The 21,234-nt window shown below is 47.4% G+C and overlaps 2 protein-coding genes across 6 annotated transcripts in view; one reads left to right on the forward strand and one right to left on the reverse strand.

The window, feature by feature from the left end:
• Nucleotides 1-13,266, reverse strand: part of HSD11B2 (hydroxysteroid 11-beta dehydrogenase 2) — an 81,749-nt gene extending 68,483 nt beyond the window's left edge. The window contains exon 1 of the mRNA XM_075325711.1: nt 12,867-13,266. Coding sequence (XP_075181826.1) covers nt 12,867-13,143 — 277 coding nt within the window. The 5' untranslated portion in view covers nt 13,144-13,266. The remainder of the gene's footprint in view (nt 1-12,866) is intronic.
• Nucleotides 10,686-19,717, forward strand: LOC142254592 (uncharacterized). Of its 5 annotated transcripts, none has more exons than XR_012727269.1 (2): nt 10,686-10,932; nt 19,454-19,717. XR_012727269.1 is itself a non-coding variant. In XM_075325712.1 (2 exons), exon 1 carries the CDS (start codon nt 13,792-13,794, stop codon nt 14,728-14,730), a length of 939 nt encoding a protein of 312 aa, XP_075181827.1. In that variant the 5' UTR covers nt 13,615-13,791; the 3' UTR covers nt 14,731-14,837; nt 19,454-19,717. The 5 variants fall into 5 exon arrangements, 1 of the variants encoding a protein (XP_075181827.1); XR_012727268.1 differs by lacking the exon at nt 10,686-10,932 and adding an exon at nt 12,978-13,231; XR_012727267.1 differs by lacking the exon at nt 10,686-10,932 and adding an exon at nt 12,978-13,194.
• The last annotated feature ends 1,517 nt before the right edge of the window (nt 19,718-21,234 follow it).

Below are 21,234 nucleotides of genomic sequence, written 5' to 3' on the forward strand. Positions count from 1 at the left end.
GCTTCCATCTCCTTGTCTTTAGGCCAAACAAGTAATACACAGGAAGAGCGCGCTACGGCTGAACTCCCTTCCAGTTGACTGTTCATCTGGTCCGAAGGCGGGGAGACAGAAGCAGTCGCTGATTGAATGCAGAGTTCGCGGGACATCACAACCCCACATAAGGAGTACAGACTTTATTACCTTACTGGGAGTGGACGACACGTGGAACCAGAAGAAGTTGTTCTAGTAGTGGACGACACCTTTATTGTAGTCATACCAAGCTTAACGTTTCCATAACTCCTATAGAAGTAAATGGGAATACATTTACGCTAAAATATTAGTAATGAACATAAAAAAAAAAAAAAAAAAAATTCTGTCCGCGTGATATAAAAAAGGTAGAGACCCCGATTCCAGCGATGTCTCACTTATTGTGCTGTGGGTAGTTTCAATAAACTTAGTGGTGTGGGTGGGGATATACAGGGCTCAGCCTTCAGAGCACTGCTAGTTCTGCAGCATATAAAACCGTGATTGTAGCAAAATGACAGCAAGGAGCCCAATAAGTGACATATCGCTGGAATCAGGATCTCTGCCCCCACATTACGCTGCTCATAGATTACAGTATTTGTTTGGGACTATAAGACGCGCTCCCCCCCCCCCCAAATATTGGGGGAAAGTGGGGTGTGTGTCTTATTGTCTGAATGTGGCTGCGAGGAATGAGTGTGCTGCGGTGGGGCGGGTTATCTGTGGCATGAGCAGGCTGTAGCAGCCTGCCGTGGCCACGTGGGCCCACTCATTTCATATACACACCCATCCTCCCACCCATCATCCCTCAGCGTTGAAGCCGGCGCCGACAGGTGGGCGGGATGATGGGCGGGGGGGGGGGGGTGCACGCATAATTAACAGCCCTGATGATCACACCTGGCAACTACAGCCTGGAGTGATAATGTGCGGCTCTATTCACTGTCCCCAGCGCAGCATCATCATCATCAGCACGGGGGCAGTGAATAAGTATACTCACCCGTCACAGTTCTCCTGCAGCATCGCTCCTCCGCCTGTGTGTCAGCAGCAGTGCCGCTGGAGTGCGGAGCAGTCGCCGTTATCTGCAGTATCACGATCTCCTCCTGTCTGCCGCCCGCTGATGTCTGTGGGAGCCATGCGCACAGCGATGACATCATCCCTGTGCGCACAGCGATGACATCATCCCTGTGCGCACCACTAGTCTCCACACAGGTCAGCTGACAGGAGGAGATTGCGATACTGCAGATAACGGTGACGGCTCTACACTCCAGTGGCATTGCTGCTGACACAGCCATGAGGAGGAGCGATGCTGCATGGAGCGAGGCAAGGCGAGTATAAACGTTTATTTTTTTTTGTGTGCAACATGTAGCGGAGTATATAGCAGGATGGATGGGGGCATATATATAAGGATGGTGATCATATACAAGGCAGAAGGATCATCAGGATGGAGTACCTTAGTAGAGAATTTGGGGACATTACCCCCATAACAGTGTCAGCAGCAGATCCTCGCCCCATAAGTGTGTTATGACCACATTTTTTGCTTAAAATTTTAATTTTCCTCCTCTAAAACCAGAGTGTGTCTTATGGTCTGGTGCGTCTTAACAGTCCGAAAAATACGACAATAACCTAGTTACAGATTCCCTTTAATAACGTTTGTTTCATAAGTCAGCCTGCTCATACTGGGAGACGATCACCTGATGAAACGCTCTGCGGATTATTTACAGCATTCTGCTGGTGTAAACAGAATTAAATCAGTCAAATTATTTAACAATTGGTTTAGTGTTGCCGCCGGATCGTCTGAAAAAGATTCATAGAGAAACAAAAAAAAAACAAAAAAAAAAAAAATTAGCAAGCGGCACCAATTCTGTTCTTCCAAAGTTAATGAAATAGCTGAGCTCGCTGCTCTGCAACTCCCATTCACTTCTATGGGACTTATGGAAACCATGTGCCTCACTCCTAAATGCGCAATATCCCTTTAGCGATGGACTTTAGCGATGGATCCAGTTATACAAGACAGATTTTAAAACCTCTTAATTTGTTATAAAGCTACAAATACATTGTTTCTATGCCATTTATCCATAATGCTTATAAACGTATATTGCTCATCTCGCCACGTAGGACGTGGGCCATTATACACAGGCTTGAACGCTCATGATTACACCAGAAATCGCTAGAATAGTAATGCTTGGACCACTGCAGGCCGCAGACAGAAGGCCTTGTGCAAGAACAGTATACAGGTCCTTTGTAGTCCAATATTCTCAGCATAATGGTTTGGTTCATTTGCATATAGGTTGCAATGCAAGAGCACGGGAAGCGATATGCTAATGAGCCTCTGCTGCGTGCGTGAGCCGTGGATCTTGCGATCGTTTCACAGCTTTGGAGGAGAGGGAGGGAGCACCTTCTCCCCATCTCCTCCGCTGTCTATCTCTGTGTACATCGCACTGCAGTCGGATGACATGCGAGTGCAGTGCGATGTTTCACACGCACCCATAGCCTTGTACGGGTGCATGTGAGCCAAGACTCGCTGCCAAACAGCATGCTGTGATACATTTTTCATGCTGATATGGCAGATGGACACTGCCCCATGGTTTTCAACATCGGATTGCACTCATCCGTGCAAAACGCAAGTGGAACCGAGACCTAATGCACAATTCCTCCTGTTTTGGAGGTGGACATGGCCCCCTTACCTCCTGGGACCAATACTATATATGCCCCTGGCTTCGACTACTGGTATATGGGTTTGTAGTTTCAAGTCTAAGAAGCCAGTGTAATGTTAAGTGAATGTTTTCTTTAAAAATATTTAACTCTTAATAGGTTCAAAATGCTCAATACTTGCCAAAAATAACATTTTGACAGGGTTTTAGAAGAACCCAAGGCCTAAGCCCCTAAATACAGACAACACGCCACAGCATTCAGCAGCCTCTAGAGCGAGCTAAATACTTAATGCTCTACATGGGTGAAAAAAAAATAAAAGAGAAAGAACACTATTGAAAATTTGCCAGGTCTCTAATTTTTAGGCTTATTTGACCATTTGAGAGAAAGAGGGACGGAATTAACTTAGCTAATGAATAAAGCCAGAAAGCCAACTTTGTATACATTGCATCCTGCCATCGGCCCGTGTGTGACAGCGGAGGCGCAGAACTTCCATGTGACAGAGACTGGAGTCAGGTGACTCGCTGAGAGACCACACTTAAAATCTAACACTTTGGCTGGAAACACATCTATGCGAGTAAAATCGGTCCGACTGGGCTGAAAAAAAACTCGGCTGATTTTAGTTCACGTTAGGTCCGAGTGCAACGCAAGTGCGATGCTTTTTCTGAATAAATTAATGATTTTACTAGCGTGTGTAATGCGTGTTTTTTACTATGTCATCTGCCATTCAGCTCTGCTACATGGCCGCTGACAGCAGCCACAGACACCCATGTAGCAGAGCTGAATGGCAGATGACCGCAGACACAGAGCCGCACGATCAGAATGAACTCTGGTGAACTTCACCCGACTTCATTGTCATGCTGCGGCTCTGTCTATGCCGCGTCCTGATTAGCGGTCACCTGTGAAGGGCTCACCGGTGACCACTAATCCCCTGAGTGACTGAAGTTAGCAGCCCTCTCTCATATACTCACCGATCACCTGCGCAGCGCTGCACGGCGTTCACACTGCTGCGGCGGCTTTTACTATTTTGAAAAAGCCGGCCGCTCATTAAACAATCTCATATTCCCTGCTTTCCCCGCCCACAGGTGCCTATGATTGGTTGCAGTGAGACACGCCCCCACGCTGAGTGACAGGTGTCTCACTGCACCCAATCACAGCAGCCGGTGGGCGTGTCTATACTGTGCAGTGAAATAAAATAATTAAAAAAAACTGGCGTGTGGTCCCCCCCAATTTTAATACCAGCCAGAAAGCCATACGGCTGAAGGCTGGTATTCTCAGGATGGGGAGCTTCACGTTATGGGGAGCCCCCCAGCCTAACAATATCAGTCAGCAGCCACCCAGAATTGCCGCATACATTAGATGCGACAGTTCTGGGACTGTACCCGTTTCTTCCCGAATTGCCCTGGTGCGTTGGCAAATCGGGGTAATAAGGAGTTATTGGCAGCCCGTAGCTGCCACTAAATCCTAGATTAATCATATCAGGCGTCTCCACGAGATACCTTCCATGATTAATCTGTAAGTTACAGTACACACACACACACACACTGAAAAATCCTTTATTAGAAATAAAAAAACACTAACAAATTCCCTCATCACCAATTTAATAAGCCCCAAGAAGCCCTCCATGTCCGGCGTAATCCAGGATGGTCCAGCGCCGCTTCCAACTCTGCTGCATGAAGTTGACCGGAGCTGCAGCAGACACGCCGCTCCTGTCAGCTCCACGCAGCAACTGAAGACAGCCGCGCGATCAGCTGAGCTGAGCAGGGTTGAATACTACTTGTAGGCACTGTATATACTATGTCGTGTGTGTGTGTGTGTGTGTGTACACTGTAACTTACAGATTAATCATGGAAGGTATCTCGTGGAGACGCCTGACATGATTAATCTAGGATTTAGTGGCAGCTATGGGCTGCCATTAACTCCTTATTACCCCGATTTGCCAACGCACTAGGGTAAATCGGGAAGAGCCGGGTACAGTCCCAGAACTGTCGCATCTAATGTATGCGGCAATTCTGGGCGGCTACTGACTGATATTGTTAGGCTGGGGGGCTCCCCATAACGTGGAGCTCCCCATCCTGAGAATACCAGCCTTCAGCTGTATGGCTTTATCTGGCTGGTATTAAAATAGGGGGGTGGGGGGAGGACCGCACGCCGTTTTTTTTAATTATTTATTTCACTGCACAGTAGAGACACGCCCACCGGCTGCCGTGATTGGGTGCAGTGAGACACCTGTCACTCAGTGTGGGGGCGTGTCTCACTGCAACCAATCATAGGCGCCTGTGGGCGGGGAAAGCAGGGAATACGACATTTTTGAAAAAGCCGGCCGCTCATTAAACATAGTAAAAGCCGCTGCAGCAGTGTGAATGCCGTGCAGCGCCGCGCCGGGAATCGGGGAACGGTGAGTATGAGAGAGGAGGGGAAAATGACCGACAAACTGTGAGAGAGGGACAGAGATAGTGACGGACCGACAGAGAGAAGAGAGACCGAGAGGGAGAGACCCACTGACAGAGAATAGTGATTGACAGACATTGTGAGACATCACTCGTTTCCATTGTCTTAGCAAACATGCGAGAAATTTATTTAGAAAAATCGGATGTCACTAGGATGGTGTGAGTGCCGTCCCGTGACATCCAATTATTTACACGCTCTCATAGACTTTCATTGGAGAGACTCGCAGTAGAAACTCCGATTCGGACTGAAGAAAAAGAAATAAAAAAAAATAATTGCAAATGCGAGCTGAATCATTCAATAAAATGTGTCCGATTCCAATGCGAGTTTCTCACATTGCTCTACTGCGAGAAACTCGCAAGTGAGAAGCAGCACTTATCTGTCTTTTTCCTGAGCTCTTCTCAGCTGGTTTATAACCACAGACTACATTAACAATGTGCAGGGAACCAAAGAGCCCATAAAAGCCGAACAATGCAAAATTTAATGAAACCCAGCTGTAAAAAGTGATCTTTAAAAGGGAACCTGTCACCAGTTTTATGGCCTATAAGCTACAGCCACCACCAGTGGGCTTTTATATACAACATGTTCAAATACTGTATATAAGAGCCCAGGCCGCTGTGTAGAACATATAAAACACTTTATAATACTCACCTAAATCAGTTGCTGCGGGGGGGGGGGGGGGGGCAAATAATGCGAATAGTAGTTGTCGCGGGCGGGGAGGGCGCTGCGATCACCACGCTCGGGTCCGGCGCTGCTGCTGCTCGGTGGCTCGAGCGTTGGGCCGGATCCGGGGACTCGAGCGACGCTCCTCGCCCGTGAGTGAAATTGGTGGTTTTGTTGGTGTTGGGATGCCGGTTTGTGACGCCACCCACGATGTGTGGTGAGGTTGGGGCACCACCGCTGCTCTGTACGGGGATCCCGGGAGCGATGACAGGGAGCAGCTGGGATGTTTCTCTCCCCTCCGTGGGTAGGGGGATTTTGGTAGTCCCGGGGCCCGGAGTTGTTGGCTGTATGGTGGGTTGCGGGGCTTGGCCAGGTGCAGGGTCGCAGGGCAGCACAGTGCCAGACGGCACGGTGGTACTCACTCAGCCAGTAACGCACATGGAGTCTCTGGTAAAACAAACGGATGGATGGACGAGTCCCACAGACGGCTGCGACGGTCACTCCCGGTAGGTTGGTGGTAACTGTCTCTCCCTGCACCTTTGTTGGTGTTTTCGGCCCCGATGGCTTCTCACCGGTAACCCGCTCCCCAGCGGTAGGTTGGCTAAGGGAGCCCCTGTTTGCCCGCGGGCTCTGGCCCTGGGAGCTCTAGCTCTGGCGGTAGCTTTCTCTCCCTAACGGTTTGGACGGTTGCCTTCAGTCGGGTCTTTTACTGCTGGGAAACCCCAGAGGTTCCCATTGCTGACTGATTTGACTGGTTTTATGGCGACTCCTAGCCTGGTCGGGGTCCGTAGGCCCTGCCGGATGGTGCTGGCTTCTCTTCGCTCCCCGATCCGGTACCGGTGGGCCACCGCCCGTCCCTGGTCCTTACGGTTGTGCGTCAATCGGCCTCTCCTGCAGACGGTCACCACCGTCTGCCAACCTTGCTGTTTCTGTGCCCGGGCCACGTACCCGGACATGGTCAGTCAGTTCCTCTACTACCACTTCCCTGACTCTCACTCTCTACACTCCAAACTGATCTGCTTTCCTTTTCCCGCCTCCAGGACTGTGAACCCCTCGGTGGGTGGAGCCAACCACCTGGCTCCGCCCCACCTGGTGTGGACATCAGCCCCTGGAGGGAGGCAACAAGGATTTGTGTGTGCGGCTGATGTGCCTAACCGGGGTGTGTTGTTGCAGTACCTGTGACGTCCTGGCTTGTCCAGGGCGCCACATAATGATTACACTTGCTCATCAGTGATCACTATTATAGACCTATTGGAAAACATGGAATTTATGGTTAAAGGGGTTATCCGGCTTATTTTGACTTTTTTTTTTATTATTACCCCATTGGGCTACATTGGGGCAGGTAAGTAGATAGTGACCACTTACCTGCCCTGCCGTCAGCCCCTCTCCCCCGGCTCAGAGTGGTCATGTGACTGCTCCTGCCGAGATTTTGCTGCTTCCGGTCATTTCATGTCAACATGGGCAGGACTATGTTGACATGCAAATCTGGGAACAGCATGTTGCCACCCTGCTGGGCTGTACAGTGCGCGAGTCCCCGCTCCCTTCCCTGCACCCTCCCACACATTCCCCCGCACCCCGTACTCTCCCCGGCACTACTGTGGGGTCTGTGACCTGGGGGAGGGGCCTGGCGGCAACTGCCCACGGTGTTACCGCCAGCAGCGGGCCCCCTGCTCAGGATCACAGGAGTGCCTGTGCAGTCTGTGTCCCGCTCTAGCCCCGCACTGCGTTATCAGCAGTGCTGGCAGCCGCGGGGATGACGAGCGCTGCTGTCAGGAGCTTAGATGAGATCAATACCTGCGGTGACGATCTCCTGCTCTCCTGACGTCAGCGCTGTCACGGACTTCTATGCCCGCCGCGTTCTCACATCAAGTCTCGCGACCAACCCGAATGTCACTAGTGGTGACGTCACGGGCTCCCACGATTCTTCGCTGTGAACGCGGGGGGGGGGGGGGGGGGGGGGGGGGAACTCATAGAAGTCCGTGACAGCGCTGACATCAGGGGATCGTCACCGCAGGTAATGATCTCATCTAGCCTCCTGACAGCAGCACTTGTCATGCCCTGCAGGGACCTGAGCTGACCCACTGATGTTAGCTCAGGTCACTGCATTGCTCTCCCAGCCAATGGGGAACATTCTGTTCTTCAATGACTATGGTATGGATAGCGTCGTGGGACCCCCTTATTGGATTATGCCGGACCCGGATTTGGATTGTTCGTTTCAATAAATTGGTAAAAGATGGAATGTTTTTTCAAATAACATTTTTTTTGTTGTATATAATTACTGACTGGGTTTGTGATGTCGGGTATCTCATAGACGCCGTGACATTACGAACCCCAGGGCCTGATGTCAGGTGACATTACACATCTGGCATCCACCCCATTTGCCACCGCACCAAGGTACGGGATGAGCTGGGGCGAAGCGCCAGGATTGGCGCATCTAATGGATGCACGCCCGATGTGTGTGTGTGTGTGTGTGTGTGTGTGTGTGTGTGTGTGTGTGTGTGTGTGTGTGTGTGAGAGTGTGAGTGTGAGAGAGTGAGTGTGTGCAGAGCCCAATGTGGTGGGGGGGTGCAGAGCCCAATGTGGGGCTGTTATTTCCAATGTAGTGATAACAGGTCAGTGCTGGGGCAGAATACTGACAGGAAATGTGTGGGCAGAGGGCGGGGCTGGACACTGAGGCCGGGCGGTGCCAGCTGGGAGGATTAGCACAGGAAGTTATGTTTGCTTGAGCTGAATTTAAAAGAGCCGCAGAGAATAAAGGGATAATTCAAGAGGTATACTCGCAGCAAAAAAGAGGGCAACCAGTCCAGTAAGCCAAGGCCGACACATCTAATGCACCAACAGGATGCAGACAAGCCTCTCAACATGATGGACACTTCACAGGTGCAAGGTAAATTGCACACTAGTGGCGCGCATAGGGCACTGTTCACATTCGTATGCGCATGGCATCCTGCCAGCAACCTATTATCACGCCCTTACTATTAGGTTAGGCGGGTTACCCGGACACTACTCACTGCAGCACACAAGGGACAGAGACTCCACTATGCACGGCCTGTATTAAGAGGCCCGGCTGCACCCAGTGTTTAAAAAAAAAAAAAAAAGGTGCAAAAAATATATTTCAAATATATATGAGGTATTAGTTAGTAAATTGGCCAATGTACATAAGCCCACAATCCTCATCACGGATCCTAATAGTAAGGGCGTGATAATAGGTTGCTGGCAGGATACTATGCGCATACAAGTGTGAACAGTGCCCTATGCGCGCCACTAGTGTGCAATTTACCTTGCACCTGTGAAGTGTCCATGTTGATAGGTTTGTCTACATCCTGTTGGTGCATTAGATGTGTTGGCCTGGGCTAACTGGACTGGTTGCCCTCTTTTTTGCTGTGAGTATATTAAATTTTTGGAGGAGTTTTTATCTCCTCTTTCTGTTGCTATTTTTTTATATTTATCAGTGTAGGGACCCACAAGCATGAGGATCCGTGATGAGGATTGTGGGCTTATGTACATTGGCCAATTTACTAACTAATACCTCATATATATTTGAAATATATTTTTTGCACCTTTTTTTAACACTGGGTGCAGCCGGGCCTCTTAATACGGCCGTGCATAGTGGAGTCTCTGTCCCTTGTGTGCTGCAGTGAGTAGTGTCCGGGTAACCCGCCTAACCTAATAGTAAGGGCGTGATAATAGGTTGCAGGCTGGACACCATGCACATACAAGTGTGAATAGTGCCCTATGCGCGCCACTAGTGTGCAATTTACCTTGCACCTGTGAAGTGTCCATCATGTTGAGAGGCTTGTCTGCATCCTGTTGGTGCATTAGATGTGTTGGCCTGGGCTAACTGGACTGGTTGCCCTCTTTTTTGCTGCGAGTAGATTACATTTTTGGAGGAGTTTTTATCTCCTTTCTGTTGCTATTTTTTGATAATTCAAGAGGAACAAAAGTCAGAAAACAAAAAAATAACAATGTAGGGGTGATTTATATGACAATACAGCACACAAACTCAACATTTTTTGGCAAGCTAATTTCGGACAACTCCTTTAAATGTCTCTAGGCTGGGTTGCTTCCTCTCAATTTCATTTCCTACAGAAATTACTTAACTTACCTTTTTGGAACCAGTTTCTTATATCCATTTAGGCAGCCTCGATGTCTTCTAAATGTAAATAGGAAGGCAAACTAATAAATTATAACCGGAATAAATTCGAAAGATTAGTTGTTTTAAAGAAAAAGGTGCGTTCACAAGCTGTGTATTTCTGCATTTATGCAGCGCAGGACCTGGATCAGGACCTTAAACAGCACCATGTGACCGGGCAACGTCACATGGTACTTCCAGGCCATAGGGCTCCCATGTCATATACGGCCCCTCCATAGGGCTCCCATGTCATATACGGCCCCTCCATAGGGCTCCCATGATATATACGGCCCCTCCATAGGGCTCCCATGATATATACGGCCCCTCCATAGGGCTCCAATGATATATACGGCCCCTCCATAGGGCTCCCATGATATATACGGCCCCTCCATAGGGCTCCCATGATATATACGGCCCCTCCATAGGGCTCCCATGATATATACGGCCCCTCCATAGGGCTCCCATGATAGGAGCCCTAAATCTCATATAAGGCCCCCCATAGGGCTCCCATATTCAGTCCCCCAGACTGATGTAAATATTAATTTTAACTTGTGGCAGCAGCTCAGCCACCCAGCAGTCTCCCCAGCTTGTAACTGTGCCGGCCGCTCTGCACTGCAGGACTCGACACAACGGGGCGCAGAGTGATGATGTCAATGTCATCAGTCCAGTCCCCGCAGTGCTGATTAGCAGTGCAGAGCGGCCGGCAGGCACTGAGGATGGGATTTTACAGCTCCTACTAGGAGCGGCGTTCAGCCTGCCCTACTTGTGGGTGGCAGGTGCCGATGCACCATGCCGCCCTGTCCTCTCCTCACCTCCCGCGCTGCCTGACGCACCCGCTACCTGACAGAGACAGGTCATAATAGGTGCGTGCCCCTGCTTCTAGGGTGGGGAAGCTGTCCTGTCCCCCCCCCCCCGCTGGGTACTCACATTTGCACCGCGTCTTCAGAAGATGGAGGTCAATGATGGCCGAAAGAGGTGTCGCCGGCACCGGAGGACGAAGGTGCCCATTTGACCCACATCCACCGCAGAGACCGATTTAGGTGAGTATTATAAAGTGATTTTTATGTTCTACACAGTGGCCTGGGCTCTGATATACAGCATGTTAAAATGCTGTATATAAGAGCTTACTGGTGGTGGCCGCAGCAGCTTATAGGCCAAAAAACTGATTCCCTTTAACTCAAAATACATGCAAGGAAAATAAATAAAATATTGGGCATAAGTAGCAGCTCTTAGAATTAAAAAAATGTTCAACTTTTTCCCTGTTAGTCTTCAGAATTTGAGGGACTGATGCCAGAAATTCATAGTCTAAATCTATGGCTAGTAAGTACACCAGACTCATTGGGTCCAAGATCTAATATATGCAATTTAAAGTGAAGTGGTAAAACCCGGTTACATAAACCTTCCCTATGAAATGACGGCAGCGATAAAAGTTTAAGGCCCTTTATAGTAAGATCCTGCACAATATGCGGCTCATGTAATTGTACAATGTGCTAACAGCTCTGGCACATGATACATAGCAAAGTCCATGTGTGGAGAAAAGTATAAAGATAGCAATCACATATTGTGAGATCAGTCACCTACACCTAGCACTGCTACATCTGTAACCAGAACCTTCAATAGAAAGCGTCTCCGGATAGAGAGCCGTCCAACCCACCGGATAACGGAGAGCTGAACCCAGAGCCCGAGCTCCTACGTCACCTACTACAGAGGGTCTAATAGGCTGACAAGCGTATACAAAGCCATGTGCAGAGCGAGACGACAGGGCTATATACATACACCCGAACTATCCCTGCACTGAGCGGGACAACAGAGCTATGTACACATGATTGCCCTCTGAGAGAAACAAAGTTATAATTTTGTAGTTATGATACCTGTTGTTAATGGCTAACTAAAATAAGATGATGGTACAAAGCAAGCTTTCGAGACTTCCCAGGTCTCTTTATCGGGCATGGTATAACAAAATATCAGACACACACACACACACAGGGATGACAGGGATCCATTCAACCTGACAGTGTTCCCCAAGATGTCACATCATATGATCACAGTATTAAAAAAAAAAAAAAATCATCATCAAGTCTAAGCAAAGGCATCTACGAGACCCTTACCCTGTGGGCTCCATTGGATCTGTCTTGGTTAAAACCTGTTTAGGGGTAAAGAGTTAAAGTACCATACCTTTATAAAAGGGGGCAACATCATTTGACAGAATTGGAAACAGGGATAATGGGACAATTCAGATTAGTCCTCTTAGTGAATGGCTGCTGCCAGAAAACAATAGACTGCATTCACCTTTGGAGACTTCATTTCTCCGCACATTCTGACTCCATTGTGGTCTGTAGTCATACATTTGTCTGATAGGAGCTCAGAAAACGACAAAAGGTAAAAACTCCCCATCAGTGAGTCAAGAAGAAATCCCAGCACTCACCTATCTTGATTGCTGTTGGCATGAGTGCCAGGATTTCTTGCTATTTTAGGGTGGAGTGCTGATCACCTGTTTTATCCTCATTGCTGTTAGAGACTCACTGACACATTCTCAGTCAACTCATTCTGCAGTAGCAATAGACAGTGCAATACAGAGGCAAACTGGGCTTCATTATAGATATTGTACGGTTTGCTTCTAACTCCTACTGGCTGCAGAATGAGTTAACTGAGTATCCATCAGTGATCTCACTATAGCACAGTCTATTGGGGAGATTACAAAAAACCAAACTGCATTGTTCCTGAGCTTCTCTCAGCCGATTCATGACCACATCAGAATAGTAGTGTGCAGGAAAATAAAAAGCCTGTAAAACCAAACAGTGCAAAAGTTTTAATGAAAATACTTAGAGTAAAAAGTTACCTCCAAAAAAGGAGAACAGCCCCTAAGTGAAAGCTATTTTAGCACCAAGATGTCAAAAGGAATAGGATCAGCAGCAAATAAACACTTTACAAGGGTGCGAGAGTCTGGGTGGGCTTCACCTGTGCGGTCACTCACCTGTGATGAACACAGCCTTGCCCCCCGCGGACAGCAGTCTTCTCGGAGAGGCAATGCCCAGGACATACCAGCAGGCAGAGCTCAGCAGCACTATGCCGGGCAAGAGGGGGAGGTACAGGTGACAGAACCACTCAAACACCACCAGCAGGAAGAAATACAGCAGCAGGGACGGGGTGAGGACCATGTCAGAGTGGGAGAACCTGAACAGCAGCAGCAGGGAGAAGAACAGCCATACAGAGCCATAAGCCCACAGGGCGGGGGACGTGGACAGCTCCATGGGACCAGCAAGGAGGAATGCACAAGAGGAGAGCAGGGACCGGGCCAGAAGGTGTGCACAGAGAGGACTTAGTGGACCGGGTCAGAAGGTGTGTGCGCACTGGAGGGACCGGGCTAGAAGGTGTGCACAGGCACCGGCGGACTGCGGAGTGAGAGCCCGGCAGCTCTATATAGGGAGCAGAGGGCGGAGCGGCCGCCTCCAGTCCGCCCCGGTGATTGCCGGCCCCCGGGAGCCGCCGCGCTGTAGGGAGACAGTATGCAAACTTCAGGGAAAGTATTCTCGGTGCGCGCTGCTCCCGGCACATCACTGCATTGCGCAGCACTCACGGTCTTCTAAAGTCTGATAACGCCATATATGAAGCGCTCTCCCGCTGTGCGGCCCTGACCGGTGAATTCGGGGATCATGAAGCACGGAGAGGTCACGCAGCGGCCGCCCCGGAGCAGCCAAGGTGTGGGCTCCGCTGGGAGGAGGGCCGGCTGCCACCTGTGGTGCGGTACATGTGCTCTGTGCAGATGATGGGACAGTGCTGCTGCCTCCTCCTGCCTGACTGGCTGCAGCTGTCCTGGAGCCACATATGTACTAATCCCAGTTTGGACCGATGGAATCCGAGTGCGGTCCAATTTTTTGCTGCTTTCTAAGGGATTGGAAATGATGAGAGTAAAGCTGTGTAGGGATGGTGAGGAGCCGGGCAGCGTATGGGACGGCGAGGAGCCGTTCAGCGCATGGGACGGCGAGGAGGCGTTCAGCGTATGGGACGGCGAGGAGGCGTTCAGCGTATGGGACGGCGAGGAGCCGGGCAGCGTATGGGACGGCGAGGAGCCGGGCAGCGTATGGGACGGTGAGGAGCCGGGCAGCGTATGGGACGGTGAGGAGCCGTGCAGCGTATGGGACGGCGAGGAGCCGTGCAGCGTATGGGACGGTGAGGAGCCGTGCTGCGTATGGGACGGCGAGGAGGCGTTCAGCGTATGGGACGGTGAGGAGCCGTGCAGCGTATGGGACGGCGAGGAGCCGGGCAGCGTATGGGACGGTGAGGAGCCGTGCAGCGTATGGGACGGTGAGGAGCCGTGCAGCGTATGGGACGGTGAGGAGCCGGGCAGCGTATGGGACGGTGAGGAGCCGGGCAGCGTATGGGACGGTGAGGAGCCGTTCAGCGCATGGGACGGCGAGGAGGCGTTCAGCGTATGGGACGGCGAGGAGGCGTTCAGCGTATGGGACGGCGAGGAGGCGTTCAGCGTATGGGACGGCGAGGAGCCGTGCAGCGTATGGGACGGCGAGGAGCCGTGCAGCGTATGGGACGGTGAGGAGCCGAGCAGCGTATGGGACGGTGAGGAGCCGGGCAGCGTACGGGACGGCGAGGAGCCGGGCAGCGTACGGGACGGCGAGGAGCCGGGCAGCGTACGGGACGGCGAGGAGCCGGGCAGCGTACGGGACGGTGAGGAGCCGCGCAGCGTACGGGATGGCGAGGAGCCGGGCAGCGTACGGGACGGCGAGGAGCCGCGCAGCGTACGGGACGGTGAGGAGCCGCGCAGCGTACGGGATGGCGAGGAGCTGGGCAGTGCACTGGCCGGTGAACTTTTCCTTGTCTGATGGACTCCAGTCTGTTGCTGTTTTATATAATGTTCAGTGCTGTTATATGCATTGACTTGTGCGTTATTCCTCTTCCTGCAACTATGGAGTTAATGATTAGAAAACAGGTGGGTTGAGATATGAAAATGTTCTTATTCTGTACCGTAATTATACAGCCGGGTGTGGGCTGAAACTACTTTTTGGCTGCTGGCTCAATGATCATTTAAATAAGAATTGAAAACATACTTAACTTTTCAACTCTTACTATGCAACCACCTGTTAGATTGAAGAACCACAGTTTGGATGAGAGTCCCATGTTCGGTTTTGCCTGAATATTGCTTAAAATAAAAAAAAAAAAAAAAAAAAAAAAAAAAAATCTAAAATACTTTTTTCTATTCAGTTCAGACTTCTGAGCATTTTTTTTTCCCTGCGTCTTCCAAAAACTCCCAAAGGCTGTATACACACCCCTTCTATAAGATGGGCATCTACTGAGCTTTCCCAGGTGAAGTCACTTCAGAAAAGTGTTTATACAGATTATGGGCTGAATCTGTCTAAAAAAAAAAACCACATGCATATACCTTGAATTCTCAAAAAAACCTTTCTTTTCTTTCTGTGCTAAAAGCTGCTCTCTTGACAGTTGAAAAAAGCTGCTTACTCAATACAGGTTTTGATGTGGTGTTTGTTGACTTTGGTGTTGTTTTGGCGCAGATTATATGTGTAATTTATATACTATATATCTATTAATCTAGATTAATTCACCAAAAATGCAGTAATTACAGTTTTGCAATCTCATTGCGTTCTATGGTAAAAAAAAAATAATTGTTTTTAAAACACCGTTTTCCATTTTGAGTTACAAACAAAGCAATCGTGTGCATGAGATTTCTGAAATCTTTTAGCTTTTGTTGTTATTGTAAAAATAGCTTTTAATTTGCATAAAAAAATGTATCAAAGAAACACTTGAAAAAAATGCAACATAACATATGAACATAGCTCACTAGCACACAGATATTTTTTAGGCTTTTACAAATGATGAGATTTATAACCAGAAACTCTTCAGGAAATTCTCCATTTTCTGTGAGTTTTCTTTTTTCACAGTGTTTCCTAAAGTTGTTTTAGAGAGGGTTTAGAAGAGTTTTTTTCATTGAGTTTTTTTCTTGCAGCCTTTTTACTGGACATTAAACAAGAAAAACTGAAATATCACATGGTCATAAGTATTCAGACCCTTTGATCAGACACTCATATTTAAGTCACATGCTGTCCGTTTCCTTGTGATCCTCCTTGAGATGGTTCTACTCCTTCATTGGAGTCCAGCTGTGTTTAATTAAACCAATAGGACTTCATTTGAAAAGTAACACACCTGTCTATACAGTTAGGTCCAGAAATATTTGGACAGGGACACAATTTTCGCGAGTTGGGCTCTGCATGCCACCACATTGGATTTGAAATGAAACCTCTACAACAGAATTCAAGTGCAGATTGTAACGTTTAATTTGAAGGTTTGAACAAAAATATCTGATAGAAATTGTAGGAATTGTACACATTTCTTTACAAACACTCCACATTTTAGGAGGTCAAAAGTAATTGGACAAATAAACCAAACCCAAACAAAATATTTTTATTTTCAATATTTTGTTGCGAATCCTTTGGAGGCAATCACTGCCTTAAGTCTGGAACCCATGGACATCACCAAACGCTGGGTTTCCTCCTTCTTAATGCTTTGCCAGGCCTTTACAGCCGCAGCCTTCAGGTCTTGCTTGTTTGTGGGTCTTTCCGTCTTAAGTCTGGATTTGAGCAAGTGAAATGCATGCTCAATTGGGTTAAGATCTGGTGATTTACTTGGCCATTGCAGAATGTTCCAGTTTTTTGCACTCATGAACTCCTGGGTAGCTTTGGCTGTATGATTGGGGTCATTGTCCATCTGTACTATGAAGCGCCGTCCGATCAACTTTGCAGCATTTGGCTGAATCTGGGCTGAAAGTATATCCCTGTACACTTCAGAATTCATCCGGCTACTCTTGTCTGCTGTTATGTCATCAATAAACACAAGTGACCCAGTGCCATTGAAAGCCATGCATGCCCATGCCATCACGTTGCCTCCACCATGTTTTACAGAGGATGTGGTGTGCCTTGGATCATGTGCCGTTCCCTTTCTTCTCCAAACTTTTTTCTTCCCATCATTCTGGTACAGGTTGATCTTTGTCTCATCTGTCCATAGAATACTTTTCCAGAACTGAGCTGGCTTCATGAGGTGTTTTTCAGCAAATTTAACTCTGGCCTGTCTATTTTTGGAATTGATGAATGGTTTGCATCTAGATGTGAACCCTTTGTATTTACTTTCATGGAGTCTTCTCTTTACTGTTGACTTAGAGACAGATACACCTACTTCACTGAGAGTGTTCTGGACTTCAGTTGATGTTGTGAACGGGTTCTTCTTCACCAAAGAAAGTATGCGGCGATCATCCACCTCTGTTGTCATCCGTGGACGCCCAGGCCTTTTTGAGTTCCCAAGCTCACCAGTCAATTCCTTTTTTCTCAGAATGTACCCGACTGTTGATTTTGCTACTCCAAGCATGTCTGCTATCTCTCTGATGGATTTTTTCGTTTTTTTCAGCCTCAGGATGTTCTGCTTCACCTCAATTGAGAGTTTCTTAGACCGCATGTTGTCTGGTCACAGCAACAGCTTCCAAATGCAAAACCACACACCTGTAATCAACCCCAGACCTTTTAAGTACTTCATTGATTACAGGTTAACGAGGGAGACGCCTTCAGAGTTAATTGCAGCCCTTAGAGTCCCTTGTCCAATTACTTTTGGTCCCTTGAAAAAGAGGAGGCTATGCATTACAGAGCTATGATTCCTAAACCCTTTCTCCGATTTGGATGTGAAAACTCTCATATTGCAGCTGGGAGTGTGCACTTTCAGCCCATATTATATATAATTGTATTTCTGAACATGTTTTTGTAAACAGCTAAAATAACAAAACTTGTGTCACTCACTGCCCAAATATTTCTGGCCCTGACTGTATATGACCTCACAGTGCATATCAGAGCAAATGAGAATCATGAGGTCAAAGGAACTGCCTAAGGAGCTCAGAGACAGAATTGTGGCAAGGTTACAAAACAAATTCTGCAGTACTCAAGGTTCCTAAGAGCACAGTGGTCTCCATAATCCTTAAATGGACGAAGTTTGGGACCATCAGAACTCTTCCTAGACCTGGCCATCCAGACAAACTGAGCAATCATAGGAGAAAAGCTTTGGTGAGACAGGTAAAGAAGAACCCCAGGATCACTGTGGCGGAGCTCCAGAGATGCAGTAGGGAGATGGGACAAAGTTGCACAAAGTTAACTATCACTGCAGCCCTCCACCAGTCAGGCCTTTATGGCAGAGTGGGCTGATTGAAGCCTCTCCTCAGTGTGAGACATATGAAAGCCTGCATAGAGTTTGCAAAAAAACACATGAAGGACTCCCAGACTATGAGAAATAAGATTATCTGGTCTGATGAGACGAAGATAGAACTTTTTGATGATACTTCTAAGCGGTATGTGTGGAGAAAACAGGCACTGCTCATCACCTGCCCAATACAATCCCAACAGTGAAACATGGTGGTGGCAGCATCATGCTATGTGGGTGTTTTTCAGCTGCAGGGACAGGACGACTGGTTACAATTGAAGGAAAGATGAATGCAGCCAAGTACAGAGATAGCATGGAAGAAAACCTCTTCCAGAGTGTTCTGGACCTCACACTTGGCCGGAGGTTCACCTACGAACAAGACAATGACTCTAAACACACAGCTAATATAACAAAGGAGTGGCTTCAGAACAACTCTGTGACCATTCTTGAAAGGCCCAGCCAGAGCCCTGACCTAAACCCATTTGAGCATCTCTGGAGAGACCTGAAAATGGCTGCCCTCCAACGTTCACCATCCAACCTGAAGGAACTAGACGATCTGTAAAGAAGAATGGCAGAGATCCCGAAATAAAGGTGTGAAAAACTTGTTGCTTCATTCCCAAGAAGACTCATGGCTGTACTAGCTCAAAAGGGCTACTAGCTCAATACTGAGCAAAAGGTCTGAATACTTATGACCATGTGATATTTTAGTTTTTCTTGTCATTTGCAAACATTTTTACATTTGTTTTTTTCTGTCAAGATGAGGTGCAGAGTGTACATTAATGAGTAAAAAGGGAACTATTTTGAATTTACCAAATGGCTGCAATGAAACAGAGTGAAAAATGTAAAGGGGTCTGAATATTTTCCATACCCACTGTAAATACCCCTTATGTTTTGTTACAGGGGTTTTCCACTACTTTTTCCACCCCTTTACCATATATCATATCTCTTTATAACAATACCTTTTGTAATATACTTGTTTTAGATGTCTAGCTTCTATGAGCGGTGGATTTTTATGCAGATTCTTCTTCCTTTTCTGATACTTCTGGCACATAAATCAGACCAAGAGAAAGGAAGTTGTCACTGGGCTCCTGATGGTGGCTAGAGACAGTTTTATAATGAATCACAATTAGTCTACCTCACAAGGTGAGATGACCATTTCATTCAGCAGTAACAACAGGGTCCAACACCGAAGGGAGAGGGTGAGTGAAGTGCTAGATCACAGGGCACTGCAATGCATTATGGAACTTGTAGAAATAGAGCACATTTCAGACAACAGGAGAAAAGCAGGTTTAAATACCGCGCCAAACCACAGGAGTCCAGATGAAATTAGTAAATCTCTTTTCTTTATTTTCACAGGTCTACGCGTTTCAAGGACATATCCGTCCTCTTCCTCAGGACAAAATGCAGAGAATACTATAGCGAAAAGGAGGCTACAGGCTCTCATATATGTATTAGAAAAAAGCCACGTATCCACTGATTGCGTCATCAGCCTCCTCGGGACTCATAGGCACGTGGAGGAGTGAATAAAGTTCAGAGTATTGACAGAGGAAAAAAAAGGAGAAGAAAGAAAAGAAAAAAGGAAAGAAAAAAGGAAGAAGAAAAAAGGAAAAGAAGAAATGAAGAAGGAAAGGGGTGGGAGGAGAGGGGGATAAAGGAGAGAAGAAAAAAGGGTGAAAAAAGTGAAAAAAAATGAAAAAAATGAAATGAAATGCGGTGATTAAGGCACAAAAATGGAAAAATATATATCTCTATAAATCGATAGGGGAAATAAACGTATGGATACACAAAAAGATGTATGCATACATTTATATGAATGTGTATAATGAAAAATTGCGTGTACTTAATAAAGTGAAAAAATGATGGATGTGGACAAAAAAATCGTGTTTTGATGATCATTACTTTTTTTAGGATTAATATTTATATTACCAAATTGGTATGGGAGGAAAATGAGAACTTCACAATGAGAAAAAATGAATGAGGGATACAACGTGAGAAACATAATTATATAAAGTGATACAAAAATGAAAGGAACCAGTGAGATGGGCTCGCTATACCAGAGGAGTATAAGCGGCTCTGCGATGGAAACATTTAGAAAAGAAAAAAAGTAACAGCGGGAGAGTTGTCAACCCGCTGGGGGAGTGAATGGAGGTAGACAGCGTGGGAAAGTGTGATGTGCGCCTGCGCGAAAGGTGAAATAAGGTGAGAGCGTGTGGAGAAGAAAAAGCGGTGGGCGCCTGCGCGAAAAGGTGACTAAAGGTTTAAAGGTTGATACCGTGGGAAAAAAAGCATTGCGCTTGCGCGAGAAGGAAAAAAAGAGGGTAGAAGCCGTGTAGATGATAACCGCGATCAGCGGCTAGGGACTGAGATAGTGGTATGATGAGAGGAAACAGGAGTAGGTATAAAGCATAGTTTGGAGGAAGTTTTCACATCAAAGAAAATTGATGTGAAATGAGAGAAAAATACATGTGGGACCAAAGGGAGAAGAGACCAGGGAAGTTGTATAAATGGGAACAGGACTCTGAGTCAGGAGGGAAAATATGCGTTCGCTAAATTAGTGGGATCCCTGCAAAAAGTATAGAACAAAAATGTTTGAAGGAGCATCAAAAAGACCTGGAGAAATGTGAGATAAAAACTTTTTTTATATATATATATATATATTATATATTACTATAAAGAAAAAAAGGGAAAAGGAATTAAAATTTAATCAATGTGGTGGAAATCATAAAAAAATGTATAATGAAAATTGTAAATATGCGCATATGTACATGTAATGGTTAACCAAAAAGAAAGGGAAATTATTAGTGATGAGCGAGCATGTTTGTCACTACTCGGTACTCGCACGAGTATCGCTGTACTCGGGCTGCTCGACGGGGACCGAGTAATCTCGCGATACTCGTGCTGTACTCGTGGTCTTCATTTCTGCATGTTGGCGCTCTTTTGAGAGCCAGCCCTCATGCAGGGATTGGCTGGCAGACCACTGCAATGCCACAGCCCTGTTAGTTGTGGAATTGCAGTGATTGGCCGGCCTGCACAGCGTGACCGAGCCTTTATATCGGCCGGCGCGCTGTGCTGTGCTCACAGCTATCCAGACTGTCAGTGCAGGGAGAGTGTCGCTGATTCAGGGAAAGCTTTGCGGC

Source organism: Anomaloglossus baeobatrachus, chromosome 10 (genome assembly GCF_048569485.1).
Source record: "Anomaloglossus baeobatrachus isolate aAnoBae1 chromosome 10, aAnoBae1.hap1, whole genome shotgun sequence".
Classification (NCBI taxonomy): Eukaryota; Metazoa; Chordata; class Amphibia; order Anura; family Aromobatidae; genus Anomaloglossus; species Anomaloglossus baeobatrachus.

What these genes read in the sequence shown, in the direction of transcription:
- LOC142254592 (XM_075325712.1), top strand. Translation starts at nt 13,792, where the DNA reads ATGATGAGAGTAAAGCTGTGTAGGGATGGTGAGGAGCCGGGCAGCGTA.